General features: G+C 47.4%; 1 protein-coding gene across 4 annotated transcripts in view; it reads left to right on the plus strand.

Moving 5' to 3' along the window:
• LOC122564935 (ral guanine nucleotide dissociation stimulator-like) overlaps positions 1-21,329 on the plus strand; it is a 187,921-nt gene that overhangs the window by 157,398 nt on the left and 9,194 nt on the right. For all 4 annotated transcript variants that reach the window (XM_043720431.1, XM_043720430.1, XM_043720432.1 and 1 more), the window contains exons 2-11: positions 1,374-1,484; positions 3,297-3,490; positions 4,873-4,944; positions 5,418-5,611; positions 6,618-6,739; positions 8,881-9,096; positions 11,098-11,201; positions 14,018-14,102; positions 18,838-18,915; positions 20,201-20,287. In XM_043720431.1, coding sequence (XP_043576366.1) covers positions 1,374-1,484; positions 3,297-3,490; positions 4,873-4,944; positions 5,418-5,611; positions 6,618-6,739; positions 8,881-9,096; positions 11,098-11,201; positions 14,018-14,102; positions 18,838-18,915; positions 20,201-20,287 — 1,263 coding nt within the window. The remainder of the gene's footprint in view (positions 1-1,373; positions 1,485-3,296; positions 3,491-4,872; positions 4,945-5,417; positions 5,612-6,617; positions 6,740-8,880; positions 9,097-11,097; positions 11,202-14,017; positions 14,103-18,837; positions 18,916-20,200; positions 20,288-21,329) is intronic.

Genomic DNA, 21,329 nt, shown 5'->3' on the forward strand with positions numbered 1-21,329 from the left:
AGACCCACCCACCCTATCGCCATAACTCCACATTTCCCACGACCAGTCCTCCTGACCTGCACATCTTTGGACTGTGGGAGGGAACCGGAGCACCTGGAGGGAACCCACGCAGACACGGGGAGAATGTGCAAACTCCACACTGTCACTGAAGGCTAGAATCGAACCCTTGGCACTGTGAGGCAACAGTGTTAACCACTGTGCCATGAAGCAGTTGCCACGTAAACCAAACTTACCTGGGTCAACTCTCAGCACCTTCCTTCATAATCCTTCAGACTTCACTGAGGTCACTATTGAAGTTCGCTTTTGTTTCTTCCCAATGAACTGGTAATTGTGAGCATGACTGAACAGGGTGCTAAGTACAATTTGTGCCTGGCAACAGGACTTTAATGGATCACCCGTGCCAGTATCGCTATGGTGATGTTCCTTCCACTTTTCAGTAGCCGTCCAGCTATACGTTAAGACTTGGGGCAAGACAGAAAACAGTGGAGACAACTTAATGAACCAGAAAATCACCTTGTTCATCAACAATTGAGACAAAGCAGAATGTGGCCTTTACAGTGTGGCTTACTGACACCATGCTGGTCAGTCTTTGTAAACGATCTAAAGGATAAGCAACTTTCAGGCTTCCTAGACGAAGGACAACTGACAGTCATTATTTCTCTGTCCCCCATTGGCTACCCCTGAATCCTATTGCCTTTAACCCCTTCATACATGGTTTGAGACTTGGGGAGATGATGACCTAAGTGATATTATTTCTAGATTATTAATCAATAGATTAATAAGATTCTGGGTGAAATAACTCCACACAGGCTGGTATCCCGTACACCAAGTCACCCTTCATTTACATGTGGAGAGCCCTGGATTCTGACCCAGTTCCCTCCGAGCCAGCTCTCCGAGTGAGCAGAACCTCTGACACTCCTGTTTCTGTCTGTCAGCCAGGGCTCTCTGATTGGGGCTGTTAACCTGGTCCAACCGGGAAAATTCTATTCTATGAGATTCACCTGACTGACCTCAATACAATCACTACACAGGAAACCTGGATTCGAATTGCACTATAGCAGGGTAGAAATTGAATTCAGTTTTTAAAATAAAATCTGGAATTAAACATCTAATGAAAACGATAAAACTATTATTGATTGTTGGACAATATCTGGATCATTAACTTCCCTTAGGGAAGGAAACTGTCAGTCTACATGTGACTCCAGACTCACAACATTGTGGTTGACTTTTGGGTAATTTGGGGATGGGCAGTAACCCCCTGATAGTGGGGCCCAAGTTCTGCAAGTAAAAAAAAATGGCTAATACCACGTGCATTGAGTTGGCTGGGCTTTAACGGATCAGAGAGAGCACTCACCATTTCATTTCCTTTTCAGAGCGCTGCACAGGAGATTGGTGAGGAAACTGAAGATGGTGCCATCTACACGATAACGCTCAGGAGAGTTCAGGTGCACCAAGCAGCAAGCAAAGGCCAGCGATGGCTGGGGGTAAGCAGTGAGCGGACATTAATAACTGCACAGAATCCCTCTGAGAAAGGAGGATTTCGCCCTCTAACAACCCCACACCCAGTTTCCGGTTTCATGTTCCTTGTAATCCCCGATTCCCATTCCCGCCCTCTCGATGCTGTTGACACTCTTCGTCAAAGGTTTTAGCAATGAGTCTTTAATAAATTTGAAGCTGGGGGAAGATATTCACTGTGTAGAGAGAAACTGTTTGGCAACTCCAGAACTAAGAGACATAGTCTGAGAATTAAGGTCAGGAGAGATGTTAGGAAGCACTTCTACACACAAAGGGTGTTCGATGTTTGTAACCCTCTTCCATAAACGGTAGTTGATGCCAAATCATTTGTTAATTTTAAATCTGAGAGAGAGAGAAATTATTGTTAAACAAAGGCATTGAGAGATAGGCCAAAGGCAGGGATATGGAGCTAGGCCACAAATCAGCCGTGACCTCGTGGCATGGTGGAACAAGCTCAAGGGGCTGAATGACCTAATCCCTTTCGTGTAAAACCAATGAAGAGCCTTCATTTCTATAGCGCCTTGCTCAGATGCACTTGGGAGGAATTTGGCGATGCGTTCACCACAGCAAGATCCCAAAGTCAAGAATCAAATTGATGTCCAGATAATCCGTTTATCGCTGTGTTTGAGGGACAAATCCTTGTCCAGGACACACGGGATCTCCTTCTTTGAATAGTTTGACGGAATTTAGTGTGCCCACCTGAATGGGCAGGGGGTGGGCCTTGGTTTCACTCTGCTCTGAGAGGTGGAAATCCTCCCCCAACACTGCAGGCCCCCCCCTCCGTACTGAGCCGGAGTTTACGGCTGGATTCCTAGTTCAGCATCTGTCCCTGGCATTTCACTAAAATATTCCGTGAGGCAGTAACAAACCAATTAGACAGTTGCATCCAGATTCAGTGAGTCTGCATTCACATGGCCTCAGCTGATGGGGTTCAGGGGTGGGACCGTTTGCCATGTTCTGTCCTTTACAGACCAAACGTTAACTGCAACGTATCGGCCCCGTAAGGACAGATAGTCACTGCTGATTTAAATCCTCCTCATGCAGGAACACAACATTTGCCCTCAGCACACTAAGCTGTGCTGTGTGCGGTTTGTCCGTTTTACAGTTTAAAGGGAGCGCAGCTTGTGAGTGGACAGTGTCCCCAACCCCAATGGCTGCGCACCTCCAAATGTGCAGAGACACTGAGGGGATGCTGTCCTGTCAGAGGCACCACCTTTTAGTCAAAATCCCAAACCAAGGCCCAATCTGCCCTCAGTGAAGGATAGAGAATATTCAAGGCAGTAGTTCCTGTTGTCTTGGCCATCGTTTCCCTGATTATCTGGGTCATTATGATAATTGTTGTCTGTGGGAGCTTGTATTATGCCTATTGTCTGATACATTTCCCCAATTTACGAGAATGTAAGACTTCATAAAGTGCTCTTTAGGTGAGTTGTGACGTCCTTTCATTACCGCGGAAGTCACTCGGGATTAATGCTATGAGGACGGGCGGATATGAAGCTGTCTTCTATTATTCTGCCACTCCCTGGATAAACTCGCCTGAGTCATCACGGGAGTAGCATTCTGAATGTTTTGTTGTTGCTGGTCTTGTACTCAGCAACAATGCTCACGTTATACTGCAGCAGCAGAGATAATGTTGTGTTCCGTTTGTTCACTTGGCGTGTGGGGACGCAATGTTCTCCCTGCAGCTGGACGTGTCTGTAAACCCACCTCCCTCAGAGAGTGACAATATCCTGCCTTTCCTTCCCTCCCCCACCCAACCCCCACTACTCTCCCACTCACAGGTAGACAGCGAACCTGCCATGAACCTGTACGAGACGTGCAAAGTGCGGACCATCAAGGCCGGGACACTGGAGAAACTGGTGGAATATCTGGTCTCCGCCTTCAAAGGCAATGACTCCACCTACGTCACCATCTTCCTGTGCACTTACCGTGCCTTTGCCTCAACCAAACAAGTGTTGGACTTGCTGCTGAACAGGTAAAAGGCCTGGTGGGACCTCCAATAGCAGGCAAGGGCCCGAGGTGGGGCAGAGCTGTCAGAGAGGTCTTTAAGAGGTTAAAAAGGTTTCCCTGGGTATATCCAAAGGTCGTGATTACTTGTCAGGAAGAGCAAAACTGTGGGCCATTGAAATTAGATAGTCACTCATCAATCCAAATGTCTTGACCCAGTGAGTAGTTTAGAATGAGGAATTCATTCCCATTCAAAGTAGTTGAGGTGAATACCATAGACACAATAAATTAGTCAAACATTTGAGAGAGAGAGAACAGAAGTTGCTGGAAAAGCTCAGTGGGTCTGGCAGCATCTATGAAGAGAAACCAGGGTTAATATTTTGGGTCCGGTGACCCTCGGAACAAGTCACCCTTTTCTGAGGAAGGGTCACCAGACCAGAATGTTAACCCTGGTTTCTCTTCACAGATGCTGACAGACCTGCTGAGCTTTTCCAGCAACTTCTGTTTTTGTTTGTGAGAGAGAAGTCCATGCTGGTAAGCTGGGAGGAAGGGTGTGTGGGGCCGAATAGCCTGTTTCTGTGGTCTAAGTCACCAGCTGATGCCACCAAGTTGCCGAGGGTTACTTATTGGGTAGATAGGATGATGGGAGGTTAATGGATTCTCAGGCCACGGGGTACATTCCAATGGCTACAGGTTGTTCCTTGAGCCCGTCTGGGATTGTTTGGGTTCTGTCATGAAACAAGGTGAATTGGACGAGTTGTCATCTGCTGGAACACTCAGTGACCCCTTTCCTGACCAACTGACCCAGTCCACACATTGGACTGGGTTTTGAGACCCTTGGGATCTGAGTAACTCAGTCCCACAACAACTGACCCAGCACAAACCATAACAGACTGGATGGGGGACCTTTTAGGATAGGACAGCACAGCCACCAATCAGTGTTGACCTATAAAGCAATGGCTTATCAGTCTGATTCCTGTGTGATGGAGGAGGCCGGGCCTACATTCTCGAGGATTTAGAAGAACGAGAGGTGATATCAGTGAGACAACTCCTTACAACAGGAAGGATGTTACCCCAGGCCGGAACATTCCAGAAACAGAGCAGTCTCAGAATAACATGTCGGTAGTATAGGACTGAGATGAGGTGGAATGTCCTCACTCAGAGGATGTTGAATCTTTAGCCCAGAGGATGGTACAGCCTCAGTCACTGAGTGTGTTCAAGACGGAGATCAATAGATTTCTATAGAGATCGAGGGATGTGGGGATAGTGCGGGAAAACATCAAAGCAGGCGGACAGTAGGATCTAGCTCAATGGTGGCGTGATTCATGGGCTGAATGGCCTACACCCCCCCCCCCCCATTTCTCTGGAACCCATTTCTCTCATTGTTCTAACTTCTCTCGTACCTTACAGATATGGAAACTTGCACCAAATGAATGGAGATGTATCCAAGCTTACGCCAGACGACAGGCTGGAATTGAAAAAGTAAGGGCTCCTTCGTGCTGCTGCTTGGCCTCGGGATGCACTGATACCCAGAAGGTTAAAGGGACAGTGCCTCCAAATTGGGATCAGTTTTCACAGGAAGACTGCTTCACCTTCCTTGGTGATGGTAGCTTCCACTCATTGTCACTGTGGCAGGGGGAGCAGGCAGTGACCCTGGAAACCCTTTGGACCTAATCAACCTTTTTTGGAAATTGGACTTTGACCATCACTGGGGCAGAAAGGAGACATTGCCAGGTCTTCCTCAGGGGACCTGTTGGGGTGTATGAAGAGTAGACTGTAGTTGCTGTGTGAGGGGGGTAAAGCAATGATGAACTAGGTGAGCTCTGTCCACACATAGATCCATGTGATCTGTACGGTCTCTCCGCTCTCAGCTCTGAAGAGGAGCTCTGACAGTCATGTTTCTTGTCAAACCTTGCTGAGTGTTTATCATCCTCTCTCCCCTTTCTTTCTTTCAGAACCATTTCATCGATCCTGGGTGCCTGGCTGGATCAGTATTCGGAAGATTTCAGGAAGCCACCAGATTACTCCTGCCTGAAGCATCTCCACGCCTACATCCGTCAGATGTTCCCTGAGTCAGACCTGCAGCGTCGTGCTCAAACGCTGCTCGGCACCTTCCAAAGGCACAAGGGAGCAGAGCCCGATCAGGATGGTATGTCAGCCCTGACGCAGCCCCCCACCCCAACACACGCACACGCACATGCGTATATACACACACACGCACACACGCACGCACGCACACGTACACGCGTATATACACAGACACACACAAGCAGAGACATGCACATACACACAAACGCACAAACACGCACAGAGACACGCCCAGAGACACACACAGGCACACATACATACACACATACAGAGACACACATGGACACACAGAGACACACACACACACACCTCCCCCTCTTCCCAGCCCCCAACACAACCCACACTGACTCCTGCTGCAGCGCGTTCCCCTGCAATCCACAAGGTTCTGAGTTCAAGTTCTGCTCCAGGGTTGGTGACCTTCTGGTCCTGCTGCGAGGGAGTGCTGCCCGGCTGGGGGGAATGACCTTAAAGCCCAGCCCTGTCTGTCTGCTCAGGCGGAAGGGAGGGATCCCATGGCTGCTGGTTTGAAGAAGACCAGCAAAGTTACTAATACAGGGTAAAGGGGGGAATGAAACAAAAAAAATCGACAAGGTTACAAGCCCTTGTTTTCACCAGTGCGAGTGTAAACAAGTCCCTTCTGTTGTTATAATGGCCTACCAGTAACACTCTGTTTCAGAAAGTTAATATGCAGTATATCCACACTTGGTCACACTCTGTGTTTCTAGCTTTGTAGATTGCAATGTCACCCCAACTACCGGACGAAGCAATTTGCACTTACATAGAAATTGTAACAGAGTGAAACATCCCAGAAATAGCACCATCAAACACAACTTGGCTACTTATTAAGGGGTAATTGTAATTGTGTGTGTTTGTGGGGAGTTATTGTAATATGTGTGTGTCGGGAGTTATTGTAATGTGTGTATAAAAGGGGTAATTGTAATTTATATGTTTGTGTGGGGAATTATTGTAATGTGTGTGTTTGTGTAAAAGGGGTCATTGTAATGTGTGTGTTTGTGTAAAAGGGGTCATTGTAATGTGAGTTAACCCCATTGGTTGTGTCTTTCCAGCGCCTGATCACAGTAACTGCACCTACACATTGGTGGAGGAGAATGGATTTGAAGATGAAAAGCCCGATTTCCTCTCCTTCATTGCGAGTGTGGTGGCCGAGCAGTTTACATTAATGGATGCGGTGAGTAACCCATTACACTTCAGAATTATTCTGTTGCAAAAACACATGAACGATCGGATGTGATAACCAGCCAGCACTTCCTTCCTGCACCCTCCGAAAGGTTCTTATCCTCCGTGTTCGATGTGTTCTGGTCACATTGTGTTTCCATTATCTTAATGAGCGAGCTCTTGGCAGTTCTGTTATTTTCCGCCCCATGGTTTAAGTTCGGTTCTGGTTGGTTTCCGCAGCAACAACTTTCTACAGAGGAAACCCCCAGTGCTCTTCCTGAGTGAATATTTTCACTCTATGACTCCGCTGTCTGCTGGAAGACACGAGGTAGACTTCCTGACCTGGAGCTTCCCATTTGGGGCTTTTGCCCACCGGGAGCTTTCTGAACGAACCCTGCAAGATGTCAACTTTATTTTACACGGATGGTCTCCTGAGCCACATTTGTGATGAGGTGCAGTAGGCTTTACACTGGGACATAGATTTGATCCTTTTACACTGGATCAGAGGAACAGGGAAGGGCCATTCACCCCTCTAGCCTGCTCTCCTTTAGGGTCAGAATGCTCTTGTTTCATCGTAACATTAATCAAACAAATTAGTTTATGGAACACAGTACTGACTGTGATGGAATATGCTCAGTTTGTGTGGCTGGGTGCAGCTAGAAAATACTCGAGATCTCAACCCCATCCAGGACAAAGCAGCCTGCTTCAGTAACATCCCACCTTTGCCATTCACTCCCTGTACTACCAAGACTCTGTAGCAGCAGCGTGTACCTTCTACAAGGTGCATTGCAAGACTTTTTAAAAAATTCATTCACATAATGAGGGTGTCACTGGTTGGGCCAGCATTTATTGTCCATCCCTAATTGCCCAGAGGGCAGTTAAGAGTCAACCACGTTGCTGTGGGTCTGGAGTCACGTGTAGACCAGACCAGGTAAGGACGGCAGTTTCCTTCCCTAAAGGACATTACTGAACTGAATGGGGTTTTCCAACAATGGATTTATGGTCATCATTAGATCCTTAATTCCAGATATTTATTGAATTCAAATTCTACCATCTGCCACGGTGGGATTTGGACACGGGCACCCAGAATGTTATCTGGGTCACTGGATGAACAGTCCAGCGATAATACCACTGATGGCCTCCCATTTTCCCAGGCTCCTTTGAACCCACTATCACTACCAGGTGGAAGGCCGAGGGCAGCAGATACACAGGAAACACTTACCCCCCCCCCTTCCCCCGCCATCCCAACTTCGGTGATACATCAGCTGTTCCTTCATAGTCGCCAGGTCAGAGTCCTGGAATTCCCTTCCCCAGCCACAGAATGGATGCAGAATGGCTCCACTCCTTGGAGCAGCAGTGGCTTAAACATGGAGCTGTCCAACATTCTATGTGCGCTGAGAAGTGTGTGCAGCCGCGTCAAGGTTCCATGCACAGCCAATTAACTCCTGGTTCCAGACATCGCTGATGCACAGTGGAGGTAAAGCCAGAAAGAAAATTAGAGAGAATGCTTCTCCCCAGCACCACCTCAGGTATAGTCAGGGAGAGCTGGTACGTCCTGGCCTAGCCAGTGATGCCCCTGTGTGTTGAGACTGTCATAGTCATAGAGACGTACAGCACGAGAACAGACCCTTCGGTCCAACCCGTCCATGCCGATCAGATATCCCAACCCTATCTAGTCCCATTTGCCAGCACCCGGCCCATATCCCTCAAAACCCTTCATATTCATATACCCATCCAGATGCCTTTCAAATGTTGCAATTGTACCAGCCTCCACCACTTCCTCTGGCAGTTCATTCCATACACGTACCACCCTCTGCGTGAAAAAGTTGCCCCATAGGTCCCTTTTAAATTTTTCCCTCTCACCCTAAACCCATACCCTCTAGTTCTGCACTCCACCATCCTGAGGAAAAGATCTTGTCTATTTACCCTTTCCATGCCCCTCATTATTTTATAAACCTCTATAAGGTTACCCCTCAGCCTCCAGCCTGTTCAGCCTCTCCCTATAGCTCAAATCCTCCAACCCTGGCAACATCCTTGTTAATCTTTTCTGAACCCTTTCAAGTTTCACAATGTCTTTCCTAAATATAAACAGGTTTCTCTGATGTATCTGTGTTACAAGGATGTCCATGGTGACATTGGATTTCTGTATTACAGGAGTTGTTCAAGAAAGTGGTTCCGTATCACTGCCTAGGAAGCATCTGGTCCCAGAGAGACAAGAAGGGGAAGGAACATCTGGCGCCCACAATCCGTGCGACGGTCACACAGTTTAACAGAGTCACAAACTGTGTCATCGCTACCTGTCTGAGCGACAAGACCCTGAAATCCCAGCAGAGGGCTAAGATCATTGAGAGGTGGATTGAGGTGGCCAGGGTAAGTCAGTCTGGAGTTGGACCTACTCAATGGGAATGCGCTGACTGAGGGGCTGAGGCTTAATTAATCTTGGGAGGGTAAGATGTAGAATGCTTTCCGTCACTAACCCCGACATTTGGGAATCCAGCCTGCCCTAAACCCCTCAGTCACTATATATACAGCATGAGTTCAATTCCCACACCAGCTGGACTTATCATGAAAGACTGTCCCTCTCAATTTTTCCCCCCTGCTTGAAGTGCACTGATTCTCAGGTTAATCCAGCCCCAGTTGTCTTCATAGAATTTCATTGAATCCCTACAGTGTGGAAACAGGCCATTCGGCCCAACAGGTCCAAACTGACCCTCTGGGGAGCATCCCACCCAGACCCATCCCCCTACCCTACATTTCCCGTGGCTAACACACCGAACTCTCTCTAATGAGAGAACAGTCTGAGTGTCCTATGGAACTGTGATGACTTTGCCGTCTCTATATCTCCCTTTTCTCTTGTAAGCTGTTCCTTCAAAGCCTAGCCCTCTGACTGGGTGTCTGGTCATGTGGCCCAACATATCCTGTGTGACTGAGTGTTACATTTTGCTTTACAAAGCCCTTATGAAGCACTGTGAGCTGGGGGGGGGAGGTGCTCCATAAATATAAGTTGTTGTTGTTGGGTTACCAAGGAGGGAAAACCACAAAGGTGTCAATGGAGGCTTCCTCATATAGGGCAGTGGTCAAACACCAGGAGGCTGGTGGGTTGCTAACTCTGGTCAAGTATATTCCGGGAGATTTCATCACGTGACTACTGGCCTCCCGCCCGATTGGCTGTCAGGCGTGTCTGTCATCACAAAGCACTGTCTTGCTTCAGGCGAATCAGAAAGTAAAATGCTCACCGTTGCAGCCCTCTTGGCGCGTCGATCATCAGCCCCTTTCCCCGATCTCTGATTATTTCTACGAGGAGTAAGCAACAGAGAAAGTGAGAAAAGAGCCATTTCATCCAGGGGTTTACTCAAATGTCCAGGCGATTAACCTTCGATTCCTGAGGACTCTGGGATAGTCCTGAAGGATGGACAATCCTACAGGGGACTGTCTATTTGGTAAGCAGCTGGGTAATACTGGGATGGAAGATTTAAGTAAAAGAAGCTCCTTGGAAAAACCATATGACATGATATTATCACTGGATTAATGATCTAGAACCTCAGGCTAATGTTCTGCAGATATGGCTTTGATCATGGACCTGCGTGACTGAAGGGTCAGCTTTTATGCTGTATGATTCTATGACGGAAGATGGTGAAAATGTGAATTCGGAATAAATAATGGAAACCATTGTTGAAATAACCCCCATCCAGTTCTCTAGTGTCATAGAATGCCTACAGTGTGGAAGCAGGCCATTCAGCCCATCAAGTCCACACCAACCTTCTGAAGAGCATCCGACCCAGTCCCAGCCTCTATCCCTGTAACTCTGCATTCCCTGTGGCCAGTCAACCTAACCTGCACATCTTTGGACTGGGGGAGGAGACCCAGACAGACGGATGGAGAATGTGCAAGCTCCACACAGTCAGTCACCCGAGGCTGGAATCGAACCCAGGTCCCTGGTGCCGTGAGGCAACAGTGCGAACTACCGAGCCTTTGTGTGAAGTCTCTGGGGTAGCTATTTAGAGGCCACGTTCATGGACTGAAATCCTCCAGTGGGAGGACTTGCATTCATTTAATGATAAGAAGAAAAACAATGTGGAATTGAAAGTTGCTCAATCATTGTGAGCAGAAAGCTATCATTCATTGTTTCAATGCCCATCTGATTCACCAATATCCTTTCAGAAGGAAATCTGCCATCCTTACCCACATGTGACTCCAGACCCACAGCAATGGGGTTGACTCTAAACAGCCCGCTGAGGTATTAGGGAAGGCGCAGTAAATGCTGGGCTGGGCTGCCACTGGTGCCCACATCCCCATCAACACATTTTTTTTTTAAAAATTGAGTTTAAAACCTTGCTCCCCATCAGCTGGCTTTGTCTCTCTTTACTGCAGGAATGCCGAATTTTCAAAAATTTCTCCTCACTCCGCGCTATTCTTTCTGCCTTGCAATGCAACTCCGTTCACAGGCTGAAGAAAAGTTGGGATGAAGTGTCCAGGTAAGAGTGAGACAGTTTTCCTCGTTTTATTCTGTTACTTCGTGTTTGTTCTTCATTTTGGAAAATACTGATGGTTGTCCTCAGATGCACTTTTAATAGGGATACGCTGCTGAAAGCCACGTTAACTCATGGTGGTGTCATGGTAATGTCTCTGGGGCGAATGTTTCAGGGATTCAGATCTCACCATGAATTTGCATTCATTTAATTAAGAAAATAAAAATCGACGTGGCATTGAAAATTAATCTCAGTCGTGGTGAACACAAAACTATCATTAGTTTTTGAAACTAATCTGATCCACAAGTATCCTTGCAGAAGGAAATCTGCCGTTCTGACCCAGTCCTGACCTACATGTGACTCCACACCCATGGCAATGGGAATAACTCTTAGCCAACCTCTGAAATGGTTTAACCAGCCGTTCTGTCCAAGGAACATTCGTGAAGAGTCCATCCCATGAAAACATAAAAACACACAGCCTGATTATTTCATTGCTCCCTTGGGTTTCCACCCTCGATAAAATCGAGCTTTTTGAGAAATCTGTTGCCCCCTATCCCAACTTGTACCCATTATCCCTGTTGTCACTGACCCACATCCTGACTGGGCAGTGTCTCGATTTACAATCACGTCTGCCCATGGCCTCATCCTCCCTAACTCCACAATGCCTGCTGCCCACCCCGCCAGCCCTACATCTCTCTGCAACCTCTGAGCTCTCTGTCTCTTTGTGAATCCCTGATTTCAATCTCTGCTGCGTCATCGATGTTTTGGCCCCTAAGCTCTGAAAACCACTTCCTAAACCCCTCTACTTCTTTCCAGTCGCCCTGTTATAGGAAGGAAGTTATTAAGCTTGAGAGAGTTCATAAGACATTTACCAGGACATCGCCGGGTGTGGAAAGTTTGAGTTGCAAGAAAAGACTGGATAAGCTGTGACTTCTTTCACTGGAGAGTAGGGGATTGAGGGGTGATCTCCTGGAAGTTTATAAAATCATGAGGGGTATAGATAAGGTTAATGGTAGTTGTCTTTTCCTGGGGATGGGGGATTTCAAGACTAGGGGGACATTTTTTAAGGTGACAGGAGAGAGATTTAAAAATGACATGAGGGTCAAATGTTTTACACAGAGAATGATTCACGTGTGGATTGAACTTTCTGAGGAAGTGCTGGATGGGGGCTCAGTTACAACATTTAAAAGATACTTCGACAAGGCAATGAAAAGGAAAGGATTAGAGGAATAAGGGCCAGGAGCAGGCACGAGTGGGACTAGTTTAGTTTGGAATTATGGTTAGCATGGACTGATTGGACTGAAGGGTCTGTTTCCCTGCTCTATCAACGTAAAATCTATCTTAGATTAAACATTTAGCCACCTGCCCTAATAGATCTTCATGAGACTTGGTTCGACTGCTCTGTCAATAGCGTTACTGTGAAAGTGCCTGAGATATTGCTGTACCTTAAGGGTGCTATGTAAGGCTTTTGTTGTCTTTTGTCTCCTTTCGTTCTTTGGATGAGTGAGCATTCTTCCCGTGTGAACGTGACTCCCCAGCTAACCCTTATCTTGGTTCCTGGTTACAATCGAGTCCTACCCAGAGCCTGAGAGTGCAGTATCCAATTGTGGCACCCAGCTGCTGTCTGAGGCGAAGGATAGCATCCTGTGACCTGCCAGCCTCAATGCTAACCAGTTGCTGTCTTTAAATACTAGACCATCCTTGGGGCTTTGATTCATTCATCGCCGCAACACTCGGGGGTCTTTTGATCCTTTTTCACAGAAAGGATCTAGATAAACCGTCAGTTTAAGGCTTAATGCATTCAAAGAGAGTCTATCGCACACGTGATTATACTGTGGTATCCGGATGCTGGGAATTCTGGTCAGGTTTTGACTCTCCCATGTTGCGTGGGAACTTAGGCCCCTGCTGGTTGCCTAATTGTGGTGTTTTCGGACTAAGAATCAACGCTGAGATCTTCCCCCTGAGTCTGACTCTCTCCAACACAAGCCATGTGTTTGCCAACTGTGCTGTTTGAGGCCCCATTTGTTTGGCTTCTGTTGGCTGAAGCTCAGTGCAATAAGGGAAGGCCATTTAATCCCTACACATTCAATACAAAACTCTGTTCACTGGTGAAGAAGCCAGAGATCTAAATTTGTTAGTGGAATGCAGCCATTTGTACACACACAGTTTCCTTGGATTGATAATCATTAATATGGCGGGGGGGACACGGTGGCACAGTGGTTAGCACTGCTGCCTCACAGCATCAGCGACCCAGGTTCGATTCCAGCCTTGGGCGACCGTCTGTGTGGAGTTTGCACATTCTCCCCGTGTCTGCGTGGGTTTGCTCCGGGTGCTCCGGTTTCCTCCCACAATCCAAAAGATGTGCAGGTCAGGTGAATTGGCCATGCTAAATTGCTCATGGTGTTAGGTACATTAGTCAGGGGTAAATGCAGTGAATGGGTCTGGGTGGGTTACTCTTCAGAGGGTTGGTGTGGACTTGTTAGACCAGCGGGCCTGTTTCCACACTGTAGGGAATCTTTTAAAAATATATACGTAATCTTGAACCCATTATATGTGTTACATGCAGTGCTCTAGTAATGGGCAAGGATACATTTTCCACTTTTTAGTTTCTGTAGTTGCTCAACTCAAATGTGCAGTGGACAAGCCAGAGGTAGCCCTGTCCTTGTAAGTATTCCAGTCTTCATCCTGGAATAAGGGTTTGGTCCATTCTGATAATTTGTGTTTCCGTGAGTATAGGTAGACGTACTAATGTTATTGTTTTTCTGGAGAGAATTGTCTTTCTTATTTCCCTAACACTTGTTCCTTTGGTTGGAATTACGCAGAGAGAACTTCCGGATTTTCCAGGAATTATCAGAAATCTTCTCTGACGACAACAACCACTCCTTGAGCCGTGAGCTCCTCATCAAGGTAAGAGCCCACCGGTAGACCTTCAGACCAGTGCAGGGGGTGGTGTTAGCTGGTCACTGTTTCACTCCAGGGACCACAGACCACATGTGGGAGCGTATAGACACACACACGCCCACATACAGACACACACCCACACCCACACCCACAGGCACCCACAGACATGCACCCACACTCCCCACACCCTGACATCCACACACACACCTCACATCCACACACATCCAGACACACACACGCGCACAGTGGGATATTACTGGGTAAAACGCCAAGCCGTTGTGGTAAAACTTGATAGGATACTTGCAGCAGAAGGATGGTCTTTGGGATAAAAATAGTTTATAAACAAACCAGCAAGGAACAACAGTAGGCCACTCAGCCCTTTGAGCTATGCTTTACCATTCAATAACACCATAGCTGATTTGATTTTAACCTTAACTCCACACTGCTGCACATCCCCCGGTAATCTTCCATTCCCTTGGTCATCAAGAATCTATCTCTACCTTAAAAATATTTAAAGATTCTGCACTCTGCATCTGTTGGCTTTTGAGGACGAGAGTACCAAAGAATCTCACTCCTGAGAGAAACAAAGTGTTTCCTTGTCTTAGTATTAAAAGGGCGCCACCTCTTATTTATAAATTATGGCCCCTTAATGTTAAACTCTGGCCCCTTAACAATTTTACCAAAGAAGATTCAAAGCATTTGGGACATTAGTGGTGCTTTAACAAAAAAACAAGTTTGCTGAAAGCCTGATGGTACCGAGTGGCTGCTTTGAAAATGTTGCATAAGAGCTGTGATGTGGTGAGGAGTGAAGGTTACAGTCACTCGATTTCTTGGAAACAGCGCTCTGGTCAGTGTTTTCATGCTGTTTGAAGGTAGAGTAGAGACCAGATGGCAGGATGTGGTCATACACTTAAGTGTTTAAACAGCGATGTTTTCAGACATGCAAGAATATCTCCCCCTTGCTATGTCTCTCTCTCTCTCTCTCACTCACTCTCACTCACTCTCCCTTGCTCTCTCTCTCTCTCACTCGCTCATTCTCTCTAACTCTCTCCAAGCTTGCTGTCAGAAAGCTGGCCAGCCAATTGGCTGATTATCAAGGGCAGGCTCAGAGATGGGGCTTTTTACTGAAAACGGTGAAAACTTCCCAGCCAGTCCCCAGTGACTCAGGCAGGGAGCTGTTTACAGCATGACCTGCTTTATTTTAAAGCAATTGATTGATTGAACACTCTCCCCTCTACTCCCCAAACTCACCCACCACCACATAAGCCTCATCGCTCGGTTAACTTTGCTTATAGCAAGTCTGCAAGGTCAGTGGAGGTCACAGTTGTTGCTCCAATCTCCAAAAAGAGTTGCTTGTTCAGACATCACACATTGCTGAAGGGCCAGGAGGGGTACAGCATCACAAGGCAGGAGTTGGGACAGGAAGAGGAAACAAGGAAGGGAGTTAGTGGTTCCAGGCACGGCCATGCGTGTGATTCACCCTTACTCCTTCATCTCTGATCACACACAAAGGCAGAACATCAACAGGAAAACGCACAGGAATGTTCCCCGGACTGAGGGAACTCTGTGGTATCATGGACTGGAGAGACTGGGACAGTTCTCCAGCTGAGAGGAGATTTGGTCGAGGCATTCGAAATCCTGAGCGTCTGGACCGTGTAGATGGAGAGAAACTTGATCCTGATTGGCCAAAGGGCAGAGAATCAGAGGACAGCGAGCTGAGGTGATTGGCAGAGCCACCAGACACAACATGAGGAAAGGCCTGGTGGGCTTCAAAGGATCAGAGGGGTCCTCTGTCACCGAGAGAGAGCGAAGCCTAGCCGTCACCACGCCTCAGCTTAGGGCAGAGCTTCCGCAGTGCAGTTAGCTCAATTGGCCGGGCAGCTGACCTGCAATGCAGAGTGACGCCAACAGTGTGAGTTTGATTCCCGTCACCGACTGAGATTACATCGGACTTTCTTACGCAGTGAGTGGTTGGGATCTGGAATGCACTTCCTGAGACTGTGGTGGGGACTGACCCAGTTGAGGTGTTCCAAAGGGAATTATGTAATTATCTGATTAACAAAGAGGTTACTGGGAAAATGTGAGGAAGTGGGACTAGCTGAGTTTCTCTTGAGAGACAGTAAAGACAGGATGGGTTGAATGGTCTCCACTGATGTATCTATTCCATGGTTGTCTTTTCTTAGTTGGGCATGGGATGTGAGTGATGCTGGCTAGGCCTATCAGTAATTATCCTGGAGAAGGTGGAGCTGTATGTTCTCCTTGAACAGCTCAGTCCCTGTGGGGTAGGGACACTCAGTGCTGTTAGGGAAGGGGTTCCACGGTTGGGACCCAGTAACAATGAAGGATCAACGAAACAATTCCATGTCAGGAGAGTGCGTGTCTTTGCCGGGGAGTGGTGTCCCCATCCATCTACTGCCCCAGTCATGACTATCATTGCCAAAAGGCTCTGTTTTCAGGGTTTCAAGGATAAATAACTTGAGCATGGGATAGAATTGGACAGGTATGATGGGCCAAGTAGCCTCCTACTGTGCTGTAACTCTTTATGATCCACAGCAGGTGGGTGGGGAGTGGGTTGTGTGTGTTTGAATGTGTGTAAGTGTACTTGTGTGTGCGTGTGTTTTGCGTGTGTGTGTACACGTGTCAGCTAAAGCCTGGTTCAGACTCGGTTCTCGTGCCTTTTTAGTCAGAGGACCACCTGCCCCTGACACTCACAGCCTGAAGTTAGGAAATAGGAGGGAGGAGAGACTAAGTGGCCTCTTAGACCTGCTCTGTCATTCAACAGGATTGTGGTTAACCTTACACCTTAATAGCAGCCACTCACACTATCCCCCCCCTTATCTCTTAACTCCCTTGGTTCCCACATATCTGTTAACCTCTCCTATATACTCACTGCACAGGGTTGGAGAATCCCAAGGATTCACAACCCTCTGACTGAAGATAATGTGTATTCAAATATTGTCAACCAAACATCCTTCCCAGGAGGACCGCTGGGGGACAATCAGAAACAGAAAACCTGCCTCAATTCTTAGCAACAACATCTTGTATTTTCATAGTGGCATTACTGTCGGAAAATGTCCCGTGGCATAATGTAGGAGAATTATCGAAGAGTTAGTGAGTCCTGTAAGGAGGGAACAGGATTCGGGGTCAAGAGCTTGGTTGAAGTGTTAAGGTTTTTAAAGGAATATCTTTAAAAAATGAGAGGGAGGTGGAAGAATGAAGGGAGTAAAGGATTACCTGGCAATGGTGGAACACTTAAATGCGAGATGAGACAAGAATTAGAGCAGTGCGGGGATCCCGGAGAGTTGTAGGGTTGGGGGTGATGTGGATGCAACGTTACAGATATCAGGATGGGCGAGGACATTGACGGATTATGCTCGTAATCGATTTCGAGTTCAGTGCAGTTTGTTGACTGAGGCTGGTCTGGCTCCTCTTGCCATTGGCTATCCAGAGGCTTCTCAAAGGCTCTTCGGGAATTGTGTCGCGTTTGTTTCGGGTCATTGTGGGTAACGGTGGGAAGAGTTTCTGACCAGGTCAGACCGGGCTGCCCGGCCTTCCCTTCAGACCTTTCAACACAGGCTCCAGGCCTTGGCCGACCCGTGGAGCACAGTCAACCCAGGTATCGGGAAAGCAGGCAAATCTTGTGTGACCATATCCCAGCATGCATCAAGGCAGCCGGGATGGGTACAAACCTAAACTGAAAACCTGGCTACCAGCCAGGAGGAATATGCACATGTGCCTGATGTGAAGACATTTCTCCCCAGGCTGTTACTCCTGCTCCTAATCTTTATCTTCATGTAATTTATTGGGGCTAGGTGGGTTTGGGGTTACAGTCGGATTAGTCATGATCTTATTGAATGGATGGGTAAGGCCCACAAGGCAGAATGGCCCACCCCTAATTCGTGTGTTGACTGAATGAGTAAGGCGCTCCTCTTCAAGTTGAAAGCTTATGAGTTTGCAGTTGCACTCCAGAGAGCTGAGGACACTCTCTAGGCTGACCTGCACATGCTGCACTTTCAGAAGCTCCCCCCACCCCCCTGGAATGCATTAGGTCCTGTTTGTCTCTTTGGGCACCATTTTGAGGAAATTGGGAGGGGAGGGGGTTGGCGGGACAGTGTTGTCAGCTCTTCCCCAGAATCCTGGTCAACAATTAGTGCTCCACTGGCAACCCACGGCTGCTCGTGGGAGCTTGCTGTGCCAAACTGGGTGTAGCATTTCCAACATCACGACACTGACCACACAAGCCTCAGCAGTGAAGTGTTTTGGGGCCACACAGAGGTGGTGGGAGGCGTTACGTAAATGCAAGTTTGTCATATCACCGTTGCTGTGGTAACAGACAGATGGACTTTCTTTGTTGACATCCCAGCTCAAACTGTCATGTGCTGCCACCTGGAGGAAAGGTCTGGTTTAGTAACTGGCTCATGTGGCAGCTTCATACAACAACATACAGAGTGTCGTAGAACTGTAACAGCATGGAAACAGATCCTTCAGTCCATCTCATCCATCCCAACCAGATATCCCAACCTAATCTAGTCCCATTTGCCAGCATTTGGCCCATATCCCTCTAAATCTTTCCTATTCATATTCCCATCCAGATGCCTTTTCAGTGCTGCAATTGTACCAGCCTCCACCACTTCCTCTGGCAGCTCGTTCCATACACGCACCACCCTCTGCGTGAAAGAGTTGTTGTTCTCATTCTGAGATTCTTCCTGTGTCTGACTCCCACTTCTTATTTCACCTGTAGGAAGGAACCTCGAAGTTCGCCACGCTCGATATCAACCCCAAAAGGGCTCAGAAACGGCAACAGCAGCAAAAGGAAATGGTAGGTCAGCTTTTGAGATCCCAAGAAAATATTGTAACAAACACATTTTCATATATTTAAGGGGAGGCAATGGCCTGGTTGTGTTATCGCCAGACTATTAATCCAGAAAACTCCCGCTAATGATCTGGGGACCCAGGTTCAAACCCTGCCACGGCAGTTGGTGGAATTTGGGTTCAGTTAAAAATCTGGAATTAATAGACTAATGATGACCATGAAAGTGCAGTTGATTGTCTGAAAAATCCATCTGGTTCACTAGTGCCTTTGGGAGAAGGAAACTGCCATTCTTCCCCTGGTCTGGTGTACACATGACTCCAGATTCCCAACAATATGGCGGACTCTGAGCTGTCCTCTGGAAAATAAGGGGTGCACAATAAATGCTGGCCCAGCCAGTGATTCCCACACTCTGAATGAATTTAACACGGAAGAGAGATCAGCACTCTGGGAAGATGGTAACTTACGATGAACAGCTGAGGATTCAGGGATTGTATTCATTAGAGTTTAGAAGGTTGAGGGAAGATCTAATAGAAACTTACAACATAATGCATGGCTTAGAAAGGGTGGACGCTGGGAGGTTTCCGTCAGGTGTGGATACTAGGACCCGTGGACACAGCCTTAGAATTAGAGGGGGTCAATTTAGAATGGAAATGAGGGGACACTTCTTCGGCCAGAGAGTGGTGGGCCTGTGGAATTCACTGCCACGGAGCACAGTGGAGATTGGGACATTAAATGTCTTCAAGGCAGAGATTGATAAATTCTTGATCTCGCAACGAATTAAGGGATATGGGGAGAGTTCGGGTCAGTGGCTTTGAAATGCCGATCAGCCATGATTGAATGGCGGAGTAGACTCAATGGGCCGAATGGCCTTACTTCCGCTCCTATGTCCTTATGGTCTAACTCTAGTTGGATGTATTCCTGGAGATTTCACCACAGTGACCTCTTGCTGTTCTGTGCCTACGTGCTCATTCGCCAGATGTGAAGCAAAGCAATGTTTTGATGACTTGAAGATTCTTGATTCTCAGTCAGATTCTCTCCCTGCTCCTTCATCAGGTGATCTGACGAAGGGGCGTGCTGTGAAAGCCTGTGATTTCAAATAAACCTGTTGGACTATAACCTGGTGTCATGTGACTCCTGACTTTACATAACGGTAATAGAACAGAATATGGTGTTACAGCTGCAGGGAAGGTGCAGGGAGAGATTAACTCTAATATATGAGTGTCTGATAACAGCAGGGAAGAAGCTGTTCTTAAAACTTGTTCTTTTAACGTTAACTGTCTGTGTTCCTTAGGGTGTCATGCAGGGTACGATCCCATACCTGGGAACCTTCCTCACTGACCTGGTCATGTTGGACACTGCGGTGAAAGACCACTTGGACGTAAGTGCAAAAAGAGCCATCAGGAATATTCTTCCAAGTAAAGTGTTTAGTTTGTATAACAAACAGTTACAGCCAAGAAAGCATTGTGTGTGACATTCTCGTATAAACAGTCCAAGTGTTCTTCCTGAACTGATGTAAAGAACATTCTAACTGTTGATTTTAAATGGGTCAATGCCTCTGATTAACCATCCTATAGAAAACTCTGAAGCAATCATTCGGAATATATTTGTGGGTGGCACCGTGGCACAGTGGTTAGCACTGCTGCCTCACAGCGCCTGAGACCCGGGTTCAATTCCCGCCTCAGGCGACTGACTGTGTGGAGTTTGCACGTTCTCCCCGTGTCTGCGTGGGTTTCCTCCGGGTGCTCCGGTTTCCTCCCACAGTCCAAAGATGTGCAGGTCAGGTGAATTGGCCATGTTTAATTGCCCGTAGTGTTAGGTAAGGGGGTAAGTGTAGGGGTATGGGTGGGTTGCGCTTCGGCGGGTCGGTGTGGACTTGTTGGGCCGAAGGGCCTGTTTCCACACTGTAATGTAATCTAATGTAATCTAATCTAATATCATAAACAATCATTTTTAGACGGATCCATTTTAGATGGTTACTGTCAGGCTGACTCATGGTAGGTCAGAAATATAGGCCTGTTTTCACATGCTGCTGATTCCCAGCTCCTGCTCCCCCTCCAACCTTTTGGCTGCAGCCCCATCACCTTCCCAAATCCCTGCACTCCTTTCCACATTCCCGTTGTTCACCATCAGTGGCAGAGCCTGGGTCAGAAGCACCGAGTTGAGCAGCTGACTTGTTCAAATGTTGGGTGTAGACAGCGTTAGGCTGACCTGTGAGGACTTCCAAAGCTGGATAGCCACTACATACTCTTCAGGTTGACAAACAAAATGTGGTTGTACACGTGAGCTGCCAGAGCGCACCTGTTGCCAGAGAGAGAGAGAGAGGTTGGACATGAAACATGCACACACACGCACCCACATGTACATGCACACGCACACACACAATAGGTTGTAGTGGACCTCGGATTAAACTGTTTGTTTTT

This window comes from Chiloscyllium plagiosum, chromosome 30 (assembly GCF_004010195.1).
Source record: "Chiloscyllium plagiosum isolate BGI_BamShark_2017 chromosome 30, ASM401019v2, whole genome shotgun sequence".
NCBI classification, from domain to species: Eukaryota; Metazoa; Chordata; class Chondrichthyes; order Orectolobiformes; family Hemiscylliidae; genus Chiloscyllium; species Chiloscyllium plagiosum.